Source organism: Mustela erminea, chromosome 6, assembly GCF_009829155.1.
Source record: "Mustela erminea isolate mMusErm1 chromosome 6, mMusErm1.Pri, whole genome shotgun sequence".
Lineage (NCBI taxonomy): Eukaryota > Metazoa > Chordata > Mammalia > Carnivora > Mustelidae > Mustela > Mustela erminea.
Window position 1 is genome coordinate 53081549 of NC_045619.1, and position 27503 is coordinate 53109051.

General features: G+C 37.6%; 1 protein-coding gene across 4 annotated transcripts in view; it reads left to right on the plus strand.

Annotated features, from left to right (window-relative positions):
- Positions 1-328: 328 nt before the first annotated feature.
- Positions 329-27503, plus strand: part of CLEC2D (C-type lectin domain family 2 member D) — a 30774-nt gene continuing 3599 nt past the window's right edge. Inside the window, exons 1-8 of one of the 4 annotated variants that reach the window (XM_032347215.1) lie at positions 329-405; positions 1180-1572; positions 2008-2057; positions 2714-2858; positions 17637-17789; positions 18457-18646; positions 22739-22852; positions 24086-24270. In XM_032347215.1, coding sequence (XP_032203106.1) covers positions 18589-18646; positions 22739-22852; positions 24086-24270 — 357 coding nt within the window. In that variant the 5' untranslated portion in view covers positions 329-405; positions 1180-1572; positions 2008-2057; ... (1 more) ...; positions 17637-17789; positions 18457-18588. Of the gene's footprint in view, positions 406-1179; positions 1573-1963; positions 2058-2713; positions 2859-17636; positions 17790-18456; positions 18647-22738; positions 22853-24085; positions 24271-27503 lie in introns of those variants that run through there. The other 3 variants (XM_032347216.1, XM_032347218.1, XM_032347219.1) reach the window with 3 other exon arrangements.

Genomic DNA, 27503 nt, shown 5'->3' on the forward strand with positions numbered 1-27503 from the left:
AGCCAGCTACAAATTGGGCGTAAGTGTGGGTTTGGTGCTAAGGGCTTTGGGGGTGCCTAGGCACCAGTTGGGGTGGTTCCTCAGGTGAAGTTTTCCCAGCAGCTCTTGGCCAGACTTCCTACTGGAGTCTAGAAGTCAGTTAGTAGGACCGGTGTTTCTTGTCTTTTTTTTTTTTTTTTTCCTCTAGGAACCGGAACTACTCCTTTTTTTTTTTTTTTTAAAGATTTTATTTATTTATTGGACAGATCACAAGGAGGCAGAGAGGCAGGCGGAGAGTGAGAGGGGAATAGGCTTCTTGCTGAGCAGAGAGCCCCATGCGGGGCTGGATTCCAGGACCCTGAGATCATGACCTGAGCCACCCAGGCGCCCCTAGAAACGGGAACTTCCATAAAGACTCTTGTGTCTGTGAGTATCTGCCCAAGTCAGCATTTTCCAGGCACTGTGGTCAAAAGGGATTGGATTCAGTGAACAAGATCCTCCTGGTTCCACAGCCATATGGGGTCTGTCTGCCCATTGCCCAATTCCTAGGTGAGTGTGACTTCTGAGTCCCTTGGCGTATGGTGCTGGAAAACACAAACTCCCAAAGTGACACTTTTGTTCGTGGATAGATGCCATATTTTAAATGTTAAGAGAGGACAAAATGAGGGATTTTTACGTTGCTATGTCACTTTGCAACTTTTCCAATTTAAATTTTCTCAATTTCATATTTGTTGGCTGATCAAAAGTCTATCAAATGATATGAGGAAGTGGTGATGCAACATGGGGGCTTAAGTGGGTAGGAGAAGAATCAAAGAAACAAGATGGGATTGGGAGGGAGACAAACCATAAGTGACTCTTAATCTCACAAAACAAACTGAGGGTTGCTGGGGGGAGGGGTTTTGGGAGAAGGGGGTGGGATTATGGACATTGGGGAGGGTATGTGCTTTGGTGAGTGCTGTGAAGTGTGTAAACCTGGTGATTCACAGACCTGTACCCCTGGGGATAAAAATATAATTTTATAAAAAATAAAAAATTTAATTAAAAAAAAAAGTCTATCAAATGAGTTTCTACCTTTGCCAGAGGAAGAATACAGTTACATTTACATTTCTTATATTTACTTTTTTTTTTTTTTTAGGTAATGAAAGTTTCCATTGTGGTTCAGTCTTAGTTTTTACTGTTGTAAGATTTCTTTTCTTTTAGGGCACATGGTTTTTAGTCACGCTGCTACAAAGAAAGAAGTAGACCAGAAGAAGTGGTGGGCTGCAAAGCACGATTTACGCAAAGCTCCCAGAAGAGGGAGGTGATCCAACCAGAGTGTCTTAAGTCTAGGGGTTTTTACAGGCTTGTAGGCGACCATTCTAATATGATTACTCCTCCATGCGCCTGTCACCCAATCAGGTTTTTGTCCACGTGCTCTTCTACCAATCAAGTAGTTGTTCACGTGGAAAGCGTGGAGCGCTTCTTCCAGGCTGGTGAAAGATCCTTTCAGGGGTGATCTTTCTTTTCTTCTTTTTCTTTTTTCTTCTTTTTACTTCTTCTTTTTGTGAGAAATGGCTTTCAGACAAAATCTAAATACGAAGACAGTTGTAAAAGGTTTGTACAGGGAAGTTTTTATTTTTGTTTGTTTTTTCCTTTTTTAAAATTTGAATTCGATTAACATATAGTATTAGTTTCAGAGGTAGAGTTCAGTGATTCACCTGCCTTTCTTCTGACTATCCTTATCATTTCATCGCACACAGTTTAATCATCATATGTAGCGCTTAAACTTCATATGAAATAAAATCATTAGTCCTAGTGAAGAATCTATAGTTCCATTCGTTTCATACAATGTCTTCATCTTTTCTGAGATCCTTATTTTAAACTATCCATTAGTTGGCTGGATCTATTTATTTATCAAGTAGTTTATTTTTAGAAAGATATATATTGTGTATGTTGTATTCAATGAGTTCCTAATGTTGTTTGGTTTTAATTTGCGTGAGAACTGAATGGATATAAGAACTTGCCTCACTCAGTATTTTTCTCATACAGTGCTGACATTATCAATTCCAGCCCTTGATGTGACTGTGGCAAAGTCTAAGGTGGGGTTGGCATGCCCCATTGTAAGCAACATACTTTATTTTTATTTTGAAAAATAAGAAGCTTTACCAAGATGTGCTTTATTTATTTATTCAATGCTCAGATTTAGTTGACTTCTTATTTCAGGACAGTTTTTTCTGTTAATGCTTAGCTGTTTTCTACTGTGGGCTAGTCTTTAGGAATATTGAGTTTATGCATGTCAGAACTCTTTTCTTTCTTAAGAATCACTTTTATAAAATTATTTTTTAAAATTTTTTTCTCACCATACCCTCCTCAAAGTCCATCACCCAGCCACCCCATCCCTACCACCCAGTTCCCCTCCAGCAGCCTACAGTTTGTTTCCTGAGATTAAGAGTCTCTTATGGTTTGTCTCCCTTTCTGGTTTAACCCCTTTCTAATTGTGTTGACTTGGTTTGCAGAGTCACTATTATATCATGATATTTCTAACAGTTTTCTTTTATCAGATATCAGTGGGCATTCTTATCTTTCTGATAAGAATATCCATGGTATTTTTCACCTTCCTTTTCTGTGCTGAGAGCTGCCAGCTTATTTTTCATTTCTTTATTATGTCTTACCCTTTTAATTTTATCTGTTACAGGAGTTCTTTTTTCAGTCTAAATTTGTTCCATACTGTGTTTACCCATCTATCCATTAACAGGCATCTTGGCTGCTTCCAAACTTTGGCACTTATGAATATAGCTACTCCAAACAGGCTTGGGCAGGTTTCTCAATGTCCCAGGACCTCAGTTTTCAAATCAACTAATTTGTGTAAATGCCAAGGAGCAACATTGCTGGACCATAGGGTAAGTGTATTTTGCCAGCCTTTTTTTCTTTTCTTTTCTTTTTTCTTTTCTTTACTTTTCTTCTCTTTTCTCTTTCTTTCTTTCCTTCTTATGATTTTTTCTATTTATTTAAGAGAGAGCAAGCAAGAAAGAGCATGAGCCAGGGCTAGGGGAAGAGGAAGAGGAAGAAGCGGGCTCCCTACTGAGCAGGGAGCCAAATGCAGGACTGGATCCTGGGACCCTGGGATCATTACCTGAGCTACCTAGGCACCCCAAGCATATTCAGTGTATTAAGAAACTGGCAACATGTCTTTCAAAGTCATGTGTTTTTTATTATTACCTGGTGGTGAAACTTCTAAAAAAAAATCTCAGAGATTAAAATAGTCCACTGGAAAAAAAAAATGTCCTTGACCTAAGACTGATTTCTGCAGTTACTGTCTTGTTTTAACAATATGAACATACATAGAGACTGCTCCAACTGGACAAATCTCACCATGGGCTGTCCTCAGCTTTGAAATCTAATCACCCCAAGGAAATCCAAGAGAACAGGATGGAGAGAGACTTAACCCTAGGGGCAAAGCCCTGCCCCCATCTTTGTTAGGTCAGGCCATACCAGGATGCCGAGTCCTGAGCAGAATTTTATCTGCTGTGTCTAGCAGGGACTGGCAGGGACCGAGTTTGGTCCCCAGGCCTGGGAAGAGGCTCTTCCCTGAATCAGGACCATGGGATATGGACATTCCCTCTGGTCCACGGCTGTCCACCAGAACACCAAACAGGCGTTAAGGGCAAGGGGGTAAAGTGCCCCCACTGCATGTGTAAGGAAACCAATGACCTGTGAGCCTTCCTGTTTATGAAGTTTTGGTTTCCTGTTCTTCTATTTCAAAGGCTTTTCGAGAATAGAAAGCCACAGGAGATAAAACTGAAAGCAAGAACTCCCTCTGGGGGTGGTCAACACTTCAGAGGAGTGGGGGCTGGGAAGCTGCTATTGTTCCTGGACTGAACAGGTGGTTGCAGCCCAGAAGCGGAGGCACTGGGCTCAGGGGGTCTGCAGCTATGGAGGGGTCCAGGGCACAGATGAGAGAAAGCCACATGCAGAGGTCTGCAGCCTTAAGACCCCCCCACCCCCACGAATCGCATTCTTCCACTTTGTCCAGAGTTCCCCATTGGTGTGAAAGAGGAACTACCACCAGGAAAGGGAAAAAAAGGGGAGAGGAGAAAATGGCTTCTGGGTTTTTTTCTGAGTTTGGCCTCAGGACCTCCCTAGCCTGGTAAACTTCTGCCCTGACCATGGCATTTGAAAAATTTGACCTGACTTCCTCCCCAGATGTTGTGAACCCCTGACCAGCTTTCTCTCTTCATCAGAGAGTGCAGAGCTTGGAAGGGGGCAGTGAGTAGTAGAGTTCTTGGGACAGGTCCAGGGGTTTGAGGCTTAAGGACTTTTGGAAAGACTGTTGGGGAAACCTGTGTTTAGTGTTCTGGTTCCGTCTCCCCCCCACCCCTTATTTCTCAGTCTTCCTTTCTCCCTCTCCCAACTCCTTGGCCTTCTTGGGTTGAAAATTTATGAAAGCTGCTCTCAAGAAGCATTAGTATTTTAAGTGGAAGGCAGGATTTGGAGCTGGCCCAGGATTCCTTCTTTCCCAAGAACACAAATGCCTCAACTTTGAGAAAGAGATTTGTCTTAAAACTGGGTCTGAGTATGCATATACTCAGGTGGGGTGTCACTTTCTTGTCTTTTCTGGGGCCACCGCTGCCCTAAGAATTGTTGCCCAGTTGTGAGCACAGCCAGTTTGCTCCTCCGGGAGATGGTAAATGGCTGGAGCATTCCAGTCCCTTTCAGGGAGCTCAAGCAAAGAGCAATCTCTCCACGAGCCCAGGTCACTGTTTATGGCAACTTGAGCTGAGAGCCCCTTCCTGGGCTCACTGACAGTAACCAGTTTCCTACTCCCCTGCTTGGACACTACTCATTCAGGCACCCTCATTCATTCTGTGTGTCCTCAGATCCTGAGACCACAATGACCCACCTAGAATTCTGCCCTTTTCATGCCCTGAACCCCTTTTAGAAAGGGATACCTCACTAGAGCAGATTTCTAAGTTTTCTAATTTTGTGCTCTGGTGTTATAGCACTTTCTGATAGCCGGCTCATGGAGGCCTGCCCCCACCCCCCCTACCCCCCATTTATCTTCCTATATCTCCCCACAGATTCAGGCCTCCAAACCTCCTACATTGCAGAAAGCTGTCACTTTTCTACTTGTAGACTTCCAGATATGTTTTACTACATCGCAGGCTGAATTTGTGAGTGTTCAGAGTGGTTTGATAGATACACAGCTAAATTCCATGGGCCAGATGAAATGAGGTCCTCTACTCTTCCGTCATTCCATTTCTAACCAGCTGTGACCTTGATCAATTATCAAGCCCTTCAGTAGAGTTTCTTCATATGAAAAGTAAGGCTAAGATACCAGTTGCTCTGCCCAGTACAAGATTCAAATGAGCTAACAGATAAAAGTCTTTGCCAGTGTATCTGGCTCATAGTAAATGTTCAATAAATTGTTATTCTTCCATTATAACTCTCTGGAAATAAACATAAAGTAGCAGCAATAGTTCTGCCACCAGTGTGGGGACATCTAAGTGACATTAAGTTTATCTCCATTTTCCTACTACCCCCAGCAGGAAGTCAGTGAGTTGTTCATATCAGTTTCTGATAGAGATCATTACTGGTTGAATTACTCATTCAAAGCACATGTGGAAAACATTTCTTCATGGGAACAAGCTTGAAAAGTACATGGTACTTTTCAGAAAGTACAGAAAATGTCTGCATAATTTAGAACTTGCCCATTCTTCACTTTAAAACCATTCTGACTCATTCAGTCAAATGCCACTGAAATTCAGAGTGATCATTCTAATACATATATGATCAGGTCACTGGCTTGCATAGAATCTTTCAATAATTCCTGCTCTGCTCTCATTATACAACCCAAACTCCTAATGATAATTAAGGCCACATAATGTAATTATGTCTCCCTTTCCTTTCCATCTTTAAAATGCCTGTGCTCTCCAAACTTGATACCAAAAAAGAGAGAGAGAGAATATTATATACTAAGTAAATTTCCTAGTAGGGTAAAACACCAAGCTTGTGAAGAGTTCGAGAAGGTGCAATTGTCAAGCCAGAATTTTTACAGAAACTCCGTGGTGTTCACTGGAAATAATATAGTAGTCACCCCTTATCCATGGTTTCACTTCCTGTGTTTTCATGGACCCTTTTTAAACTGTGGTCCAGAAGTAGACAGTCCTCCTGAGATCACCTCAGAAGGCCAATAGTAGCTTAATGCTACATCTTATTGCCTACATCATTCACCTCACTTCATCTCATCACATAAGCATTTTATCGTCTCACATCATCACAAAAGGAAGAGTGAGCACAGTATAATCAGATATTTTGAAATACAAAAACGACATCTACATGACTTTTATTATAGTGTGTTGTTAAAATTGTTCTGCTTTATTGTTGTTCATCTTAAGAGATTAAGATTTTATGTGCCTATTTTATAACTTAAACTCTATAGTAGGTATGTAAAAAAAAAAAAACTACACAACATAGTATATATAGAGGGCGTGGGACTCTCTGCACTTGCGGACAATCCACTGGGGAACTTAGAATGTGTTCCCCATGGGTATGGAGGGATTGCTGCATTGCTGTGTTAGCAGTTAGAGAAGGAATGAGGCCTCAGCCATCCATGAGTGATCGGGATTATAGTCACATCAGCAGCTGCAGTTCCAAAGACCTGAATTCCAGTGTAGAGGATGAATTCTCTGAAAGAGTGCATCAACTTTGGGTGTCGTGAATGAATAGAGAACTGCAACCATGGAGGAGTTTGGCCAACTCTTCTTAATCTTCATTCCATCAACACATACCATAGATGTACTTTCTGAACTTCCCCATGCTTGTGTTCTCATAGCTGTTATTTACCCAACTGAAACCGCATTATATTGTGTTGCTATTACTTAACCAATTTTCTTATTTCCCAATAAGAGTGTAGCTACATCCAGGAAGAGGACACAGTGACTTCTTCCTGATTGTGCTCTCAGTGCTTTGTGTAGTCCCTGATGGATAGTAGTTAATACCTATTAATTAGTCTGGTTGAATGTATTTTTCTGTTGTTTATTTTTAAAAAATCATACTCTTAATAGTTTGTGGCCAGTTTGATTAAGAACATGTGTAGTCTTTCTGTATCATGGGGTATACTTGATAGTCTTTTGACATAGTTGAATTTGAGTAAAGTAGAACAATGATATAATCTCTCCTGCAAATAACCCAGAAACCTTTGAGATAAAGTACATCGACTCTACAACAAAGCAATGATGCAAGTTATATTTAAAGACATCTGAGATTTTCATTCATTATGCTAATTCTCCTATTATGAAATAAAATAGAAGTAGATTTTGACATTTGTGCAGTGGAAAGTAAGGTACGAGATATGTACAATTATTTTGTCAATGTAGGAAATAGATTTAATGCTGGTACTTAAATCTTGTTTTTTGACGTTGGGGTTTTTAAATTTTATTTTTTAAGTTCTTTTTTATTGTGGTAATAACACTTAACTGAGGTCTACTCTCTTAACAAATTTTGAAGAGTATAATGCATTATCATTTTCTATAGGTACAGAGTCATACACATCTCTAGGGCTTATTCACCTTGCTTAACTGAAACTTTATGTCTTTGATTAGTAATTCCCTATTTCCTTCCCTCCCCTTCCCCTAGCACCTATTATTCTGCTGTTTGATTCTCTGAATTTGACTATTTTAGATTAACTAATGGAATCATTTGGTCTTCATGTTTCTGTAGCTGACTTATTTGACTTAATGTCCTCATGTTTCATCCATGTCATCACATATTGCAGAATGTCATTCTCTTTAAAAAGCTGAACAGCATTCCATTACACATATAGATCATGTTTTCACTATCAGTTCATCTACAGATGGACATTTAGGTTGTTTCCATGTCTTAGCTATTGTGAATAGTGCTGTACTGAACATGGGAGTGCTAATGTTGCCAAGATCCTCATTTCAATTCTTTTGATAAATATCCAGAAGTGAGGCTGTTGAATAATATGGTAGTGCTATTTTTAATTTTTTGAGGAACCTCCATACTCTTTCACATAGAAGCTACACCATTTTGCATTCCCACCAACAATGTGTAAGTGTTCTATTTCTCTACATCTTCCCCTGCATCTTTTAGTTTTTCTGTTTTGTTGGAGTTGGGGGGTGGGTTCTTTTTCAGTAATAGCCATTCTAAGAGTGTGAAGTGATGTCTCCTGGTTTTGATTTGCATTTCCCTGACAGTGCTATTGAGCATTTTTCCATATACGCCTGTTGGCTATTTGTATGTCTTCTTTAAAGAAATGTCTATTCAAATCTTTAGCCCCTTTTCTATTTTTAATTGTTTAAATTTAAATTCAATTAATTAACGTATACTGTATTAATAGTTTCAGAGGTAGAGTTTAGTGATTCACCAGTCTGATATATTACCACTCCTCATTACATCATACTCTCCTTAATGTCCATCACCCAGTTACCCCACACTCCCACCTCCTTCCCCTCCAGCAACCCTCAGTTTGTTTCCTATGATTAAGAGTTTTATGGTTTATCTCCCTCTCTCATTTTGTCTTATATTTCTGTCCATTGCCCTATGATCCACTGTTTTGTTTCTTAATTCCACATATGAGTGAGATCATATGATAATTTTCTTTTCTCTGTTTGACTTCTTTCACTTAGTATAATACCCTCTAGTTCCATCCATGTCATTGCCATTTGTATCTTTGGGGTAAATACCTAGTCGTGCAATTGCTGGGTCATAGCATAGCTCTATTTTTTACTTCTTAAGGAACCTACATACTGTTTTCCAGAGTGACTTCTCCAGCTTCCATTCCCGCCAACCTTGTAGGAGGGTTCCCCTTTCTCCACATCCTCACCAACATTTGTTGTTCCTTGTCTTGTTAATTTTAGCCATTCTAACTGGTGTAAGGTGGTATCTCATTGTGGCTTTGATTTGTATTTCTCTGATTGCAAGTGAGGTGGAGCATTTTTTCATCTGTCTGTTGGCTATTTATGTGTCTTATTTGGAAAAATGTCTGTTTGTGTCTTCTGCCCATTTCTTGATTGGATTATTTGTTCTTTGGGTGTTGAGTTTGGTATGTTCTTTATAGATTTTGGATACTTGTCCTTTATCTGATAAAATATTTACAAATACCTTCTCCCATTCTGTTGGTTGTCTTTTAGTTTTGTTGACTGTTTCCTTTGCTGTATGAAAACTTTTATCTGGATGATGTCCCAGTTGTTCATTTTTGCCTTTGTTGGAGATGCGTCTTGCAGGAAGTTGCTGAGGCTGAGATTGAAGAGGTTACTACCTGTGTTCTCCTCTAGGATGTTGATAGATTCCTGTCTCACATTGAGGTCTTTCATCCATTTTGAGTCTATTTTTGTCTGTGGTGCAAGAAAATGGTCCAGTTTCATTCTTCTGCATGTGACTGTCCAATTTTCCCAGCACCATTTGTTGAAGAGACTGTCTTTTTGCCATTGGATGTTCTTTCCTGCTTTGTTGAAGATTAGTTGACCATAGAGTTGAGCATCCATTTCTGGGTTCTCTATTCTGTTCCACTGATCTATGTGTCTGTTTTTGTGCCAGTACCATACTGACTTGATGATGACAGCTTTGTAATAGAGCTTGAAGTTCAGGATTGTGATACCACAAGCTTTGGGGTTTTTTCCCCCCAACATTCCTTTGGCGATTTGGGGTATTTCCTTGTTCCATACAAATTTTAGGATTATTGATTCCAGCTCTGTGAAAAAGTTGATGGTATTTTGATAGGGACTGCATTAATGTGTAGATTGCTTTGGGTAGTATGGACATTTTAACAGTATTTGTTCTTCCAACTCATGAACATGGAATGTTTTTCCATTTCTTTGTGTCTTCCTCCATTTCTTTCATGAGTGTTCTACAGTTTCCTGAGAACAGATCCTTTGCCTTTTTGGTTAGGATTATTCCTAGTTATCTTATGATTTTGGTGCAGTTGTAAATAGGATCAACTCCTTAATTTCTCTTTCTTCTGTCTCATTGTTAGTGTATAGAAATACCACTGATTTTTGTGCATTGATTTTATATCTTGTCATTTTGCTAATTCCTGTATGAGGTCTAGCAATTTTGGGTGGAATTCTTTCAGTTTTCCGCATAGAGTATTATGTCTTCTGCAAAGAGTGAGAGTTTGACTCCTTTTTGGCCAATTCAGATGCCTTTTATTTTATTTTTGTTGTTGTTGTTTGCTGAGGCTAAGAGTTCTAGTACTGTGTTGAGCAACAGTGGTGATAGTGACAGCATACTGTCCAGGTAGCTTTCTTCATTTCTATGGGCTGAAGGTCCCCTTCCTCCAGCTAGATGCACCAGGTTGAACAGCTTGGGAAAATTCCTGCTCCCGTGCACAGCAGACCAGGAGAGCCCCTGTGGTACCAAATAAGCCAAGGCCAAAATAGCATGGTAAAACCTCTGAAAATTCACACTGGAAACACAGATCACAAAAGTGGGCCAGAACATGCATGCTAAATTGAAAAAAGGTGACTGCCTGCTAAAATGAAAATGAATAGTTCCCAGAGTCTCCAAACATAGTAGACAGAATATCTAGGATACGATGGAAACTCATCTATCATACCATGAACCAGGGAAAGAACTTGATAAAAACTCTTAGAAAACTAGGGATGGGGGGGGAGAACTTCAACTTAATAAAAAGCATCTATACAAAACATACAGCCGACCTCATATTTAATGGTGAAAGACTAAATTCTCTCTCCCTGTTATTGGGAACAAGGGAATTATGTCCTGTCTCACCACCAGCATTTAACATCATAGTGGAAATTCTAGGCAGTGCTATAAGACAAAAATATAAATGAACAAACAAAAATAAACAAGACATATAGGATAGAAAGGAAGAATTAAAACTCCTTTTATTTGCAGATCACAGGATTGTCTACATAGAAAACCCGAGAAAAATGAAAACAAAACAAAGACTTCCTAGAACTAATGTGATCTCAGCAAGTTTGCAAGATACAAGTTCAACATACAAAAATCAATCACATTTCTATATACTAGCAATTAACATGTGATAACAGATTAAAAACACAATAGCAACCACAGTCATTCCAAAGAAAGTGAAATACTGATGTAAAAAACTAAAACCTATTCAGGATAAGAATGATGAAATTTTAACATGCCGATGAAAGGGGCACCTGGGTGTCTCAGTAGGCTAAGCGTCCAACTCTTGACTTCTGTTCAGATCATGGCCTTAGGTTTGTGAGATCAAGACCTCCATTGGGCTGCACGCTCAGCAGGGAATCTGCTTGAGATTCCCTCTCCCTCTACTCTTCTTCCCATTTGTGTGTGTATGTGTGTTTTCTCTGTCTAAATAAATACAATCTTAAAAAATAAAGTGTTGATAAAAAGTAAAAGAAAACCCAGATAAATTGAGATACACACTGTATTCATGGATTTGGAGACTGCAGGTGATCTATAGGTTTGATGCAATTTTTATCAAAATCCCAGTAGGATTTTTGTAGAGATAAATTATAAACAGTCTTATTCCAGAATTCAAATGGAAAGGCACAGGCCTTAAGAAAGCTAAAAATAATCTTTAAAAAGAAGAATAAAGTGGGGAAATCCTCCTATATGATGTAAGATCATTAAAACAATAGTTTCAGAGTGCTGGACACATAGATTAATATAACGGAATACAGAACTCACAAATAGGCCCATACAAATATGACCAACTGAATTTTCACAGAGGTACAAAAACACTTCATAAATGATGTTGGAGCACTTGGATATCCACTGGCAAAAACAAACAAACAAACCAAAAAAAACCTAACACCCCCCCAAAAAAATCCCTTGAACTTTGACCTAAACCTTACATCTTAAACAAACATTAATATAGGAGGGGCCATAGGCTTAAGTCTATAATATAAAACAAGAAAACCTTTGGGAAAGAAACTTGGAATAGTTTTAGGTATAGAGCTGTACAGTGAATCTTAGATTTGACACCAAAAGCATGATTCATAAAAGGAAAAATTATAAACTAAATATCTTTATTTTGCATAATACCCTTTTAAGAAAATGAAAAGCTGGGCCTGGGAGAAAATGTGTATACCAGATGCCTGACAAAAGACTAGTATCTAGAATATATAAAAGACTGTTAAAACTCAACAATAAAAAAAAATCCAATTAGAAAATGGGTGCAATGACTTTTTTAAAAAGGATTTTTTTTTTTTTTTTAGAGAAGTTTTGGGAGATATTCCATACACTCCCAACCCCACACATGCATAGCCTCATTATCAGCAGCACTTACCCTAATGGAACAAAACACCAAGGAGGAACCTGCATTGACACAGGCTAATCACCCAAAGTCCATAGTTTACCTTTGGGTTTCATTCTTGGTGTTATGCATTCTATGAATTTGGACAGAAGTATAATGACATCTATCCATAACTATAACATCAAACTGAGGATTTTCACTGGCCTGAAAATCCTCTTTGCTCTGCTAATTTATCTCCTTGTATCCCCTCAGCACTATAACCACTGACTTTTTATTGCCTTCATAGTCTTGCCTTTTCCAGAAAGTCATATAATTGGAATGATAAACTTTTTCAAAATGATTTATTGCACTTAGTAATATGCATTTAAGTTTCTTGTGTGGATTCATAGCTTATTTCTTTTTAGCTCAGAATAATATTGCATTGTCTGAATGTTCTGGTGTTTTATCTACTCAGCCACTGAAGGACATCTTGATGGCTTTTAAATTTTGGCAATTATGAAGAAGGCTGCTAAAAACATCCTTGTGCAGATTTTTATGTATAAGATTACAGCTTCTTTGGAACAATACCAAGGAGCATGATTACTGAATTATATGGACCAAATATATTTAGTTTTATAAGAAACCACCAAACTGTCTCCAAAATGACAGTATCATTTTGCATTTTACCAGCAATGCACAAGAGTTTCTGTGGTTCCATATTTTTACAAACACTTGGTGTTGTTCCAGTTTCTGGCCATTCTAATAGATGTGTCATGATATATCATTGATATTTTAATACGCATTTCCCTGATGATATGTCATGGAGAGTATCTTTTCATATGCTAACTTTTCATCTATGTATTTCTGGTGAGCTGTCTATTAGGATCTTTGACCCACTTTTATTTTTATTTTATTTTATTTTTATTATTATTTTTAAACATTTTATTTGACAGACAGAGATCACAAGCAGGCAGAGAGGCAGGCAGAGAGAGAGGGGGAAGCAGACTCCCTGCTGAACAGAGAGCCCGATGCATGCCGCGATCCCAGGACCATGAGATTATGACCTGAGCCGAAGGCAGAAGCTTTAACCCACTGAGCCACCCAAGTGTCCCATTTGACCCATTTTTAATTGAGGTGTTTATTTATTTCTCATTATTGTGCTTTAAGTGTTTTCTGTGTATTTTGGAAACCAGTTTTTTACTGGATATGTCTTTTGTCAATTTTTTCTCTTGGTCTGTGTCTTTTCTTCTAATTCTCTTGTTATTGTCTTTTGCGGAGCAAAAATTTTTAATGTTAATAAAATCCAGCTTATCCATTATTTCTTTCAAGAATTATGTCTTTGATGTTGTATCTAAAAAGACATCATTATATCTAAGGTATTCTAGGTTTTCTTCTATGTTATCTTCCATGAGTGTTATTTCAGATCTAGAGACACATGCAGGTTGAAAGTGAAGGGTTGGAAAAATAATCTAGACACATACCCAACACCTTCCCCCAAAATCAACTCAAAATGGATCATAGACCTAATGATATGGTGCAAAACCATGAGTCTCTTGTAGACAGCATATAGATGCATCTTTCTTTTGTATCTATTCAGTCAGCTATATCTTTTGATTGGAGTATTTAATCATTTCACATGCGAAGTAATTATTGTCCTTATTTCCATTGTGTTACTCATTTTATGGTTGTTTTTGTAGTTCTTCTCTATTCCTTTCTTCTCTTGCTTTTCTTCCCTTGGGATTTGATGGCCTTCTATAGTGATATGCTTGGATTCTTTTCTCTTTATTTTTTGCTTATCTATTACAGGTTTCTGATTTGTGGTTACCATTAGGTTTATATGTAATATCCTATGTGTATAGCAGTTTATATTAGTTTGATTTTCACTTAAAATCTAAAAGCACTAAATTCTCCACTCCCATATTTTATGTTGTCATGCCTTTTTATTTTTTTGAATCCTTTGACCGATTTTTTTAGATATAATTGATTTTACTATTATTATGCTTTACCTCTGTACTAGTTTTATAAGTGACTCATCTATTACTTTTATCATATTTGTATATACCTATGAAATTTTTTCCTTCTGAAGTTTGTTTACTCTTGATTGGAGCCTTTTCTTTCCACCCAAAGAATCCCCTTTAACATTTCTTATAAAGCTGGAGATGAATTTCTTTAAATTTGTTTGGGAAACGCTTTATCACCCTTTCAATTCTGAATGATATCTTTGCTGGACAGAGTATTCTTAGCTACAGGTTTCTTACTCTGAGCACTTTGAATATATCATGCCACTCCATTCCGGCCTCGTGAAAGGCTAAGAAATCAGCTAACAGTCTCATGGGGCTTATATGTATGTAACTGTTTTCCTTTCTCTCACTCCTTTTAAAATTCTCTATCACTACTTTTTGCCATTTTAATTATTGTGTGTCTTGGTATGGACGTCCTTGGCTTTCTTGTGCTTCCTGGATCTGGGTTTCTGTTTCCTTCTTCAGATTAGGGAGGTTTTCAGCTATTATTTCTTCAATGAAATTTTCTGCCTCTTTTCTCTTCTCCTTTTGGGATCTCTATAATGCAAATGTTATTATGCTTGATGACATTGCTGAGTTCTCTTAACATATTCATATTTTTTATTAGTTTTTTTTTTCTTTTCCTTGTTCAGCTTGATACATTCCCATTACTTTATCTTCCAGCTCCTTGATTTGTTCTTCTGCTCTCTCTAGTGTATATTTTTCCCTTTAGTGTATTTTTAATTTTAGTAATTGAGTTCTTTATCTCCATCTGGTTCTTTTTGACTTTTCTCTTTGTTGAAGGTCTCATCGGCTCTTTTGCTCTTTTCTCAAGTCTAGTGAGTATCTTTAGGACCAACCTTTTGAATTCTTTATCTGGCATATTGCTTATCTTTGTTTTGCTTAGTTGTTTTTTTTTTTTTTTTTTCCTGTGATTATGCCCTGTTCTTTCATATGGGACACATTCCCCTGTCTCCTCATTTTGTCTATTTCTCTGTGTCTGTTTCTATGTGTTAGGAAAGTTGGCTATATTGTCTGCTTTTAAAAACAGTGGGTTTATGAAGAAGGGCTTCAGTAATGTCCTGTAGTGCAATGTTCCCTGTGCATCAGAACTTGGTGTGTCAGGGGTGTCTCCTAAGTGTGTTGTATGTGCTCTACTGTTGTGGTTGAGATGTTTTTGCTTTCATTCCAGTTGTCTGCAATGCTCTCTTTGTCTATTATATACAGAGTTTGGTCCCTGTGCTGTTAAGAGGCTAGTCTTAGGCCACCTTGGGCTGGTGTTGGGTCAAAATAGATGCCTGCCCTCAGCCCATTTCTGGGGCTATAGTCATACTGGTGTGTGTGGTTATCATACCGTGTTCTCAGGGCAGGTCACTGTGGAGTGGTGCTGGTCATTTTGAGGATGTTTGCAGGATAAGACCGGCAGCCACTTTAGAGGGACTCTGCTGAATTGGGATAATCATCCCAATGGTGCAGTCTGCAAGAGAATGCAGGGACAGGGCACATTGTTAGAAAATCTAGGTGGAGAGTGTTTGGACTGATTCCCATAGATATCTGTGTATATAGGCTAGTGGGCGGGGGAGAGAAATGGCACCACCCAGCTTCTTTGTTATTGGAGAAGTCTCCCAAAGGTATCTGCCCCTCTTGTATATGCTTTGAGACTAAGAAATACATCTTCCTGTGTATCCATATGCTCTTCAAACTGCTGCTTTTATGCTATACTTAGGGTTGTTTGTTATACTGTTTCTTTAAGGGTTGGGACTCAGTTTCTCATCACCCTCAGGCTCTCTCAGAGCCAAGCTTGCTGATTTTTAAAGTTTCTGGTGTTAAGCCCTGCTGATGGAACCATGTGGTAATGGAATGGTTCTGTATCCTGACAGTGTCATTGTCATTATCTTGGCTGTGATATAATACTGTGGCTTTAATTAATTGGTTAGTTAATTAATTAATCAATTTTAATGTATTCTCCTTGATTCAATTTTATTTTAGGGTTGGCACAATTTCCTTTTCTATATATGTGAATGGGTATATATAAATACTGTATGATGTTGGTGAATTAATGTTTGTGAGATTTTTACTAAGCAAAGACATGGAAACCAAACATACTGTAGTTTTTAAAAATGTTACTCTCAGGGAAACTGGCTAAAGGGAACATGGGTTCTTTCTGTAATATTTCTCATAACCACATATGACTCTATAATAATCTGAAAATTTAATAAACCCATTTAAGTAAAAAATGAAAGCTCTGTTAGGTGGGGTCAAAACTAATTCACCTCTTTCCTGCACACAGAGTCAGGACCCACTACATAATTTGCAGTGTCAAGTGCAAAATAAAAACACGGAGTGTCTTGTTTAAATAGTAGTAATAATTTGAAGACATTGATGGCAGCATATTAAACAAGTGGAAAGCCCTTTTGAGCATGGAGATCTACTGCTGGACAGACAGTATGTCTGTGTAGCTGGTCCTGTGCACAGTCATTTTTCAGTCCAGTTGCAATTCATCATTGACTACTCATGCTCAGTGTGTTTGCTTCCTGAAGAGGGTACTTCCTTTGTTGAGCTAGTTAACAATAGTTGCTTTGCCTAGCAGGCTTCTCTTACTCCTCTCAGAGCCTAGCATAATGCATTAGGATGAAACACACCATTTCTCCTACCCTTGAAGAAACATTGACATTCAAAATATTTAAACGTAGGCACTGGACTATCAGAAAAATCTCTGGCCAGTGTTCTGCACTTGTGGGAAATGGTGTTATCTGAAACTAGAAGAAAGACCAAGAAAAGTGGGGCAGAGTTTAAGTAAGACTAAATAATTTTCATGAGATTTTGCTGTTTTGTATAATTTTTTTTTTATCACTGATGTGTTTCAACAAAACAAAATCTGCTAAGATTACTTTTATTTTATTTTATTTTTTTAAAAGATTTTATTTATTTTTTTGACAGAGAGAGGAGACACAGTGAGAGAGGGAACACAAACAGGGGTGTGGGAGAGGGAGAAGCAGGCACCCTGCTGAGCAAGGAGCTTGACATGGGACTGGATCTCAGGACCCCGGGATCATAACCAGAGCCGAAGGCAGATGCTTAATAACTGAGCTACCCAGGTTTCCCTAAAATTACTTTTACATTAGTCACTTGGGGTAGTTTTTTCTATTGACTAGTAATAGCTCTGAAGGAACTTTTTTATTTTCACAGATAATTAGTCACTTATTTCTGTCTCTTAAATACATGCCTAATTTTAGAAAAAAATCTTGTTTCAGAAAAGGAAAAATCCTTTTCCTAAGTGAAATTAAAATAGTTCTCTGTGTCCTCTGTCCTTTCACCATGCAAAAAACATGCCAGTGTATCTTAAGTATGGTGTCAGCACAGGGTTTCATAAGAAAGTGAACAAGATCTTAGGGCTTAGAAGTCATGAAATGCACAGTTTAGTATAGAGTTAATTAGAAAGTTATTTTCTCATGTTTCACCCTTCACAGTTTGTGTTCCAGCCATCTTAAATATCAGGAGGTTTCTCGGCTACATTCCATGTTCTCTTCTCTTTGGGCATAGATGAACACAGTTCCCTTCAACTGGAGCCCTTCTGCCATTTCAGCCTCACTGTTTTGTTCAGCTAACACATCATCATGACTGTAAGAACTAATTTTTCTGTTTCTTTTTCTCATAGTGAGGAACTGTTTCAGGAATAGAAACTGAGATTTTATGAGTGTATGAGGAGTATAATTTATAAATGTCAGAGGAATCAGGGGAATCAACATTTGACCTTTACTGACTATGTAGGGTCTTAAACTTTCAAAGAAGTTTCTAAATCAATCTAAATTATTTAGAATCATTTCTAAATCAAAGTAGTCTGTCAGTATCTGTGAATTTAAAGACAAATTAGTCTTTACTCAAGAAGCTTATTTTAAAATAAAAATGGTAATATTAGCCTCATTATTTAGTTGTACTAATTAAATGAGAACACATACTTAAGTCTTTCATCCATACTTCTGTATCATGGTAAGGGACAATAAACCATAGTTTTATGTTATCACACCATGAGAATAATAGTAAAAGTATCATGATTAGTTCTGTCATCTGTGTAGGAATTCCAAGAAAATGTGGAATTTATCAAGGTTTACTTTCTGTCCTCTTTGACAACAAAATCATGAAAAAATGCAAAATAGGATAAACCTGAAAATTTATATTTACTTCTGCCGATGTACAAGTTGAGAGCTACCACATTTATGCTGAGAACCATAAGAGGCATTTGCTGTAGCAAGCGGTTTTCAGCATCGCTTCTTTCTCTTTCCTTTTTAGTCATGTATAAACCGAAGCCAAAGCTTCAGTTAGAGGAAGTTCTAACCAGAATGTGAGTTTTTCTCGTTTTTTTCACATTCTGGAGATGAAATTGCCAACTGAGTGAGCTATTCTGTAAAAACTGAGCACAAAATGCATGATGGCAATCAACTGAAGAAAGACAGTGAAGCAGTGGAATTGACAGACTCAAGTAAGAAGCTGGGCTGTATGTCATGAATGTGGGCACTGAGGTGGTAAGATTATAGCAGTGATGGGTCTAGTTTCTGCACAGGGACTTTTCAAGGATGAGAGATGGAGTGCTGAAGTTTATAAATTAGTTTATAATTTTTGTAAAACTATGCAGTTACTTAAGTACACTTGTCCTAACAAGTAAGGAGAGAGAACTATTAGAGAAAGTTGTAAGAGAATGGGGGTCAGGTTAAATTTATGATTGAGAATAAATATTTAAAAATTAGTGTCGCTGAAACACATACTATTTTATCGATATTAATATTATTAATAACCCATCAACCAGCTGTTAAATATTAAAATTTAAAATTTTTAAATTTTTTAAATTTTTTTAAATTTTTTAAAATTAATAAAATTAATTTTACTGAGGGGCACCTGGGTGGTACAGTTGTTTAAGCACCAGACTCTTGATTTTGGGTCAGGTCATGGTGTCAGGGTCATGAGACGGAGCCCCACACTGGGCTCCAGTTTCTGCATGGAATCTGTTTAAGAGTGTCTCTCTCTTCTTAACTAAATAAATTCATTATTTATTATAAATTATTCATTAACATTATTTTATCAATATTAATATTAATTCTGTTTATTATTTTAAATATTTATTTATATTATTATGAATATAAATTTAATTTATTACACACTTACTAATTATTAAAAAATAATTTTACTGAAAAGAGCAATACACATTGTTGAAAGTGTTATATTGACATATGGTATTATTATTATTAAATAAGGCAAAAAGGGGGATGCCTGGGTGGCTTAGTCAGTTAAGTGTCTGCCCTGGCTCAGGTCATGATCTCAGGATTCTGGGATTGAGCCCCACATCCAACTCCCTGTTCAGCAAGGAGTCTGCTTCTCTCTTTCCCTCTGCCCCTTCTCCCAGCTCGTGGACTCCCTCTCTTAAATAAATAAATAATATCTTTAAAAATAAGTAAGGTAAAAAATCTATAATGAAATCTCATAGGAAAGAAAGAATTAAAAAGGAAAGTTTAAATAAAGAGTTTAACAAATAAAAAACAAACAGAAGTCAAAGGAAAAACAATAGAGCATTCAAATAGAATTATCTTACTTTGTATTTTAAAGATTTTATTTATTTATTAGACAGAGATCACAATAGAGCATTCAAATAGAATTATCTTACTTTGTATTTTAAAGATTTTATTTATTTATTAGACAGAGATCACAAGTAGGCAGAGAAGCAGGCAGGGGGCGTGGGGGAAGCACGCTCCCCACCGAGCAGAGAGCCTGATGCAGGGCTCGATCCCAGGACCCCAGGACCTTAACCCACTGAGCCACCTAGGCACCCGGCGAAGCTTGAAACTTAAAAAAATAAAACAAAAAACTTGTATTTGTGAGCACTTGGGTGGCTCAGTGGGTTAAACCTCTGCCTTTGGCTCAGGTCATGATCTCAGGGTCCTGAGATAGAGCCCCACATCAGGCTCTCCGCTCAGCAGGGAGTATGCTTCTCCCCCAAACCCCGGATTCCCTCTCTGCCTGCTTGTGATCTCTTTCTGTCAAATAAATAAATAAAATCTTAAAAAAAAACACAACAACCTTGTATTTGAGGCTTTATATGATGACTTAATAAGTGAAAAAAAAAAGTGTTTTGTACCAGTTGGGAAAAACTGAAGTGTCATAATTTAGGAAAACAAAATATTTTTGTCTTTGGTAGAAATAGTAATCAATTTAGAGAGAAGGCATTTCAGATGAGGAAAAGATGATTCCTAATTATTGTTAAATGACTTCATTTATTTCTTTATTCATTTGGTATTATGAGTATTTCTACAACAGCTGCTTTAAGGTATATGTCAGATAATTCCAACATCTGTGTCATCTCACCATTGGCTTCTCTTGATTGTCTTTTCCTATGGAAGTTGAAATTTTCATGGTTATTCATATGCTGAGTAATTTTGGACTGTATTCTGGACATGTTGAATGAATATTTTGTTGTGAGACTTTTGACTTTATTTAAATTTTTGGTTTTAGCAGGCAATTACTCTGGCTAAATTCAGGCATTCTGTCTGCTTAGATTCCAAAGTAAGCTCACTTTTTGGATCCTTTGTAGGGTTATTCACATCTTTCCTGCACGCATATCAACCAGTGGTCAATCTGGTAAACGTTAATGAAAAGCTTTCTAGTGTGGATAGAATATATTTTTTAAGATTTTATTTATCTTAGAGAAAGAGAGAGAGTGAAAGAGAGCGTGAGAGGGGAGAAGGTCAGAGGGAGAAGCAGACTCCCCACGGAGGTGGAGGCTTGATGCGGGACTCAATCCCAGGACTCCAGGATCAGGACCTGAGCTGAAGGCAGTCACCCAACCAACTGAGCCACCCAGGTGTCTCTAGTGTGGATAGAATGTTACAGAGAAATATGCCTGTTTAGCCAAGAACATCTCTAGATGAAGGAGCTAAGAGAGTGTGTGGTAGCCAAGAGATGGAGTCAGAAGTTCCAATGATTTAAATTTTACATGATTTTAAAATTTACAAGAGGTTTTAGGGGTACCTGGGTGGCTCAGTCCTTAAGTGTCTGCCTTCCGCTCAGGTCATGATCCCAGGGTTCTGGGATCGAGCCTTGCGTGGGGCTCCCTGCTCAGTGGGAAGCCTGTTTCTTTCTCTCCCACTCCCTGCTCCCTCTCTCAGCTGTGTCTCTTATCAAATAAGTAAATAAATAAAATATTAAAAAATTTACAAGAGGTTTTAGATAATGTAGAATGTTTTGAGCTACAATGCAAATGTAGAAAATTGTACAAAACAAACACACAGCTTAATGAATTATTCTAAGTTGAGCATCCTTATTAAATACTGTCTTTGTCAGAGAAAGAAGCTTGCTACCAAGTTCAGAGGCCCTCCAGGTATTCTCTGGAATCAAACTAAATTGACTTTTAGGAGAATCATTATCTCACTTTAATTTTGACTTAAAAGATAATTAATTATGTAGAATTACGTAGAATGTTTTTTAATTGACGTGATTCTCTATCTCTTGTATTTCTATTAAATTGGTACCTGGGTCTGAAACTTTAATGAGATTTGCTGCTGCCCCTCGGAACAATTTGTTACTTAAACTGTAACCCCTGGAGGATTTTACTAGTTACCAAGCCCATTTAGATATGGCCTTAAGAAATACATATACTGGCAACAGGTCTTTGGGGAGAAGGACGATATACGACCGTGAAGCTGGGCAGCTGGGGACGCCCGGCCCGCCCAGGGCGGAACGCCGCCTGCTTCAGGGAAGCCGAGCACCGGGGAACGCCCAGTCAGCTCAGGGTGGAACCAAAACCGCCTGCTTCCCTTTTCCGTAATCACTCCTTTCTCTTACCAGAAGTGCCCGTTGTTAGTTAGATGAGTCCTTTGAATGTGCTTGTTTAACTATAAACTTTATTCTCCTCCTTGCTTGCCTGGAAGACGTGACTAACATTTGACCATCGATCCTGCTGTTGGCTACTCTTTTCTATCCAATGAAAGTGAGATGGTGGAGTTGCTCGGGGCAGCAGTCCTTTTCAACTGTTGTGCCCTGCTCCCAGTCTTTTGCTGCTGACTTGTGTGTGCCTAATTCTTCTCTCATTGCCGACTGGAAGCAGCAAGAGATTTGTGTTTAGTTTTTGGGAGGCATGCAAAGCAGTTCATGGGTTGTATGTTAAGATCAATTTTAATTTCTGTGAACAATTAAATCAAGAACGGAAATTGCAAATTCACAAAATAACAGGACAATTGCCCCCTCTAGTGGAAAGGAATGGAGTGGAAGTAGCATTTTGATGGTTAATTCTTCTACTAGCCTGATGTCTGTTCTGCATTTAATATAAACAAAAACAAAAACACATTTTTTTTTTAAAGATTTTATTTATTTATTTGTCAGAGAGAGAGAGCGAGAGCGAGCACAGGCAGACAGAGTGGAAGGCAGAGGCAGAGGGAGAAGCAGGCTCCCTGCGGAGCAAGGAGCCCGATGTGGGACTCGATCCCAGGACGCTGGGATCATGACCTGAGCCGAAGGCAGCTGCTTAACCAACTGAGCCACCCAGGCGTCCCAACAAAAACACATTTTTAATTATGCTTTTTTCCAGGTAATCTGCATCCAAGGAAGCATTCTATTACCAATACTCTGAATCGACTCTTGGTTTTATGCATAATCATATTGCTTATAATTATAGTGATTGCAATACTAGTGGGTTTGTTCGGTAAGTGAATTGTAATCTTTGTTCATCTAGAGAAATCCACTTTCCAAAAGAAGAGAGGACTTACAGATAATTTTCCTGTTCTTTACACTTCCTAATTTTTAAAAAATTTCACTGAATTAAATTCTAATTACCTTGTAAGTTGGGTCTTTGATTTTAATTGTGTAATATAGAGGTCATAGTATTGCAAGCTTAATAGAAGGACCAGAGCCTGCATAAGGTAGAACCCAGTTTTCAACCATATTGTGCTTTAATTTATATTATTGCTAGGCCTTTTATCATGTAGTTTTACTCTACAGGTATACATATATATATTTATATACTCATATATTTTATTTACAAACATGTAATTATATACTTTGTATATTTTATATATAAATTTACTCTCAAATTACATTTTCTTTTTAAAAATTTTTCTTTGGATTAAGGATATGTGAAAAATGAGCTATAATTGACATATAATATTATATTAGTTTCAGGTGTACAATATAATTGAAATTAAATTTTCAACTAAAATTACTTCAAAGGTATTGTGTGCAGATCCTTATGGAGGACACATCAAAATAGAGCTGTATAAGCTGAGTGTGTATGATTTATGAAATTGTGTTTATGTTTGAATATTGGCCAAGAATTCAGTAATTTTAAATAATATGTTAGTGAGGACATAGGCTGAGATGATATTAGAAAGAAGAGAGGACCACAAAAACATTGTGGATTACAAAATATAGGCCTCTCTGGCCTTTCAATAATCCTGTTACATATGAATAGGACTGTGGGCCTATTATTTTCCATCATTCCCAATTATATCACTGACTTTATCCTCATAGGACTATTTAGACATATATCTGGTGATTTCATCTCAAGAAACCTTATTCACAAAAGATATCTATACCCTGCCCCTCATTTTATTTAGGAAAGAATCTAGAGCTCTTGAACTATCTGTTCTCTAAGGCTGATAAAATGTTGCTATTGATTACCTGGCATTAAGGAAGGGTAACAGTAGTCCAGAGTTTAAGGCATTATTAATTCTTTTTTCAATCAACCCACTAAGACATTAGTTGAACCTTAGCTTTGACATTTATTATGTAGTGTATGCAATGACTTTCAGAATTCTATTCCTCATTTGAAAAAGAAGGATAATACATTTAGTATTTCACATGACCATTGAAAAGTGTATTAGAAAGCACATGGTAATATATATAGGAAAATATAAAAGCAAGTTGTTTTTATTTTTAGTAACTGGTAGAAAATTGCATCAGATATCATCAGAGTGTCTTGAAGCTGCATGCCCAGAAAGCTGGATTGGTTTCCGAAGAAAGTGTTTCTATTTTTCTGATGACTTCAAGAATTGGACATTCAGCCAGAGGTTTTGTGACTCACACGGTGCTGATCTTGTTCAAGTTGAAACCATCCAGGAACTGGTAAGAAAATAGTTTTACCTAGAATTAAAAATAAAAACGACCCCCCCAATTCACTCCCCAAAGGGGAAAAAAACAAGTACTGTTTCTGGAAATCCCTTGGAAATCAATTCAGTTTGTAGGGGTTGAAGAAAAAATGGCAGCCCATCTCTGTATCTTCCCCTCAGCAATGAGAAGGAGCAGTGGCTCCTGGAATCTGTACCTAAATCTGTACAACTATTGAGCTAGCAGAAACTTCCTCAAGTAACTGTTTTGGAACTCTGGAGTCTTGTAGCATCCAAGGGATAACTTAATGAAGAGGTTAGTAGATTTTACTTAATCCCAGTGAGTTTCAACTTTCCCACTCAGTGGCTACCATTCCCCACACTTCATCATGGCTGGGAGCCATGGATACTTCTGGCCATGTTCCTGGTAAAACTTGCTGGAACCAGGATGGCCAATAAGAGTATTGTTCTTCAAATATTTTGGCTACGTGTTGTGATTAAAAAAAAAACATTTTATTTATTTATTTGATAGAGAGAGAGATCACAAGCAGGCAGAGAGGCAGGCAGAGGGAGAGGGAGAAACAGGCTCCCCGCTGAGCAGAGAGCCCAACATGGGGCTCAATCCCAGGACCCTGGGATCATGACCTGAGCCGAAGGCAGAGGCTTAACCCACTGGGACACCCAGGTACCCCTGTGTTTTGATTTTTGAGTGCTGCTTTTCATTGCTGAGGGGAAGATACAGAGATGGGCTGCCATTTTTTCTTCAACTCCTTCCAACTGAAGTGATTGCCAAGGGATTTACAGAAACTGTGCTTGGTTTTTTTCCCCCTTTTGGGAGCCAGGCATTTAAGAAAATCTTTGGCTGGTAACTGGCTGACCTTAGAAATAACAGAATAAAAATTTCAGTGACCACACAGAGTTGGGAATACACTTTTTCCAAAAATTATTAGAAAAGTCACAAACAGATGGCTCCAAATCTCAATAATCAAAATTCAAAAATCTTTGAAGAAAATAATTATATTCCCAGAGTTAACACATAAAATATTCATAATGTCCAGTTCTGAACAAAGAAATTACAGAGCATAAAGATGAATAGAAAGCATAGCCTGTTCACAAGGAGATATATCTGACAGAAACCATCCCTGAAGGAGCCCAGTCATTGGAAATATTAGTCAAAGATGTAAAATCTACTGTCCTAATTATGGTCAATGAACTAAAGAAAACCATAGACAGACAAAGTAAAAGAAATCAGGAAAATGGTATATAAATAAAATGAGAATATCAATAAAAAGTAGGCATTATTAAAGGAACAAAATAGAAATTCTCCAGCTGAAAGTACAATGATTGAAATGAAAAACTCACTAGAGGAGTCAAAAGCATATTTGAACAGGAAGAAGAAAGGATCAGCAACTTGAAGATAACACAATTGAATGTATCCTGTTTGGGAATAGAAAGAAAAGAAAAGAAACCAAAGATAAATGAACAGATCCCGAAGGAACGGTAGTGTCATCAAGCAAATCAATATATGCATTGTAGGGATCTCAGAAAGAAAAGAGAAAAAGAAGTAGGAGAAATATGTAAAGAAATAATGGCCCAAATTTTCCCAAAGTTGAGGAAGGAGATGAATATACATGTCCAAGAGTCTCAACAAATCCCTAAGCAAGATAAATTCAAAGAAATCCCCACGAAGACAAATTAGAGTCAAGTAGTCAAAACCCAAAGAGAGAAATTTGAAAGCAGCAAGAGGAGGGACTAGTCAGGTACCTGGGATCCTTAGTAAGATTAATAGTTGATTTATCCTGAGATACTATAGAAGCCAGAAAGCTGTGGAATTACATATTTTAAAAATTCTGGGGGCACCTGGGTGGCTCAGTGGGTTAAAGCTTCTGCCTTCAGCTCAGGTCATGATCCCGGGGTCCTGGGATGGGAGCCCTGCATCAGGCTTTCTGCTCAGCAGGGAGCCTGTTTCCCTTCCTCTCTCTCTGCCTGCCTCTCTGCCTACTTGTGATCTCTGTCAAATAAATAAATAAAATCTTAAAAAAAAAAAAATGCTGTGGGCACCTGGGTGGCTTAGCGGGATAAGCCTCTGCCTTCAGCTCAGGTCATGGTCTCAGGGTCCTGGGATCAAGCGCCGCATCGGGCTCTCTACTTGACAGGGAGCCTGCTTTCCCCTCTCTTTCATCCTGGCTCTCTGCCTATTTGTGATCTGTCTCTCTGTCAAATAAATAAATAAAATCTTTTAAAAAAAATTCTGCAAAAAAGCCTGCTGATCAATAATTCTGTATCTGTTGGGACACCTGGTTGGCTCAGTTGTTTAAGCATCTGCCTTCGGCTCATGTTGTGATCCCTGGATCCTGGGATTTAGTCCCACACTGGGCTCCTGGCTCAGTAGGGAGTGTGCTTCTCCCTCCACCTGCTGCTCTCCTTGCTTATGCTCTATCTCTCTGACAAATAAATAAAATCTTTAAAAAAATAATTCTGTATCTGTTGAAACTGTCTTTCAGAATGGGGAAAAAATTAAAACACTTCTAGACAAACAACAGCTAAGGGATTTTCTTAGTAGTAGATCCATCCTTAAGCAACTGTAAAGTCTGAAATTAAAGTACATTAGATAGTAACTCAGAGCCAAAATAATAAAGAACACTCATAAAGGTAACCACACAGATGAATTACAAAAGCCAGTATTGCTATACTCTTGGCTTAGTTTGTAACTTGCTTTTTTTCAGACAAGATTTACAAGATGAATTCATAATATAGTATTATAGATCTGTGTTAATGTGCTTGCAATGTATACATATAATATACATATATGTACATAATATACATATAATCTATGACAATAATATAAAGACAATGTTGGAGGTATATAGGGGCAAAATATTTATACAGTATTAAAACCAAGTTCATATTATAAACTAGATTGTTATAAGTTTAGAATGTTAACTGCAACCCCCAAGGTAACCACTAATAAAATTACTAAAATCCATACAGAAAAAGAAAGAGGGAATAAAAATGGCACTTACAAAAGCTCAACTCAATAAAAAATACAATAATAGAGAAATTAGAGAATAAAGAACATATAAGAGGTGTAAAAAATAAATACGGATTCCTCACTGGGAGTGGAACCTACTAAAAAAAAGATAAATGGTAGAAGCAAGTCCTTCTTTATGGGCAATCATATTAAATGTAAATGGATGAACCTATCTGATTAAAAGGTGGAGACTGGAAGTTGGATGAAAACAAAACGAGATC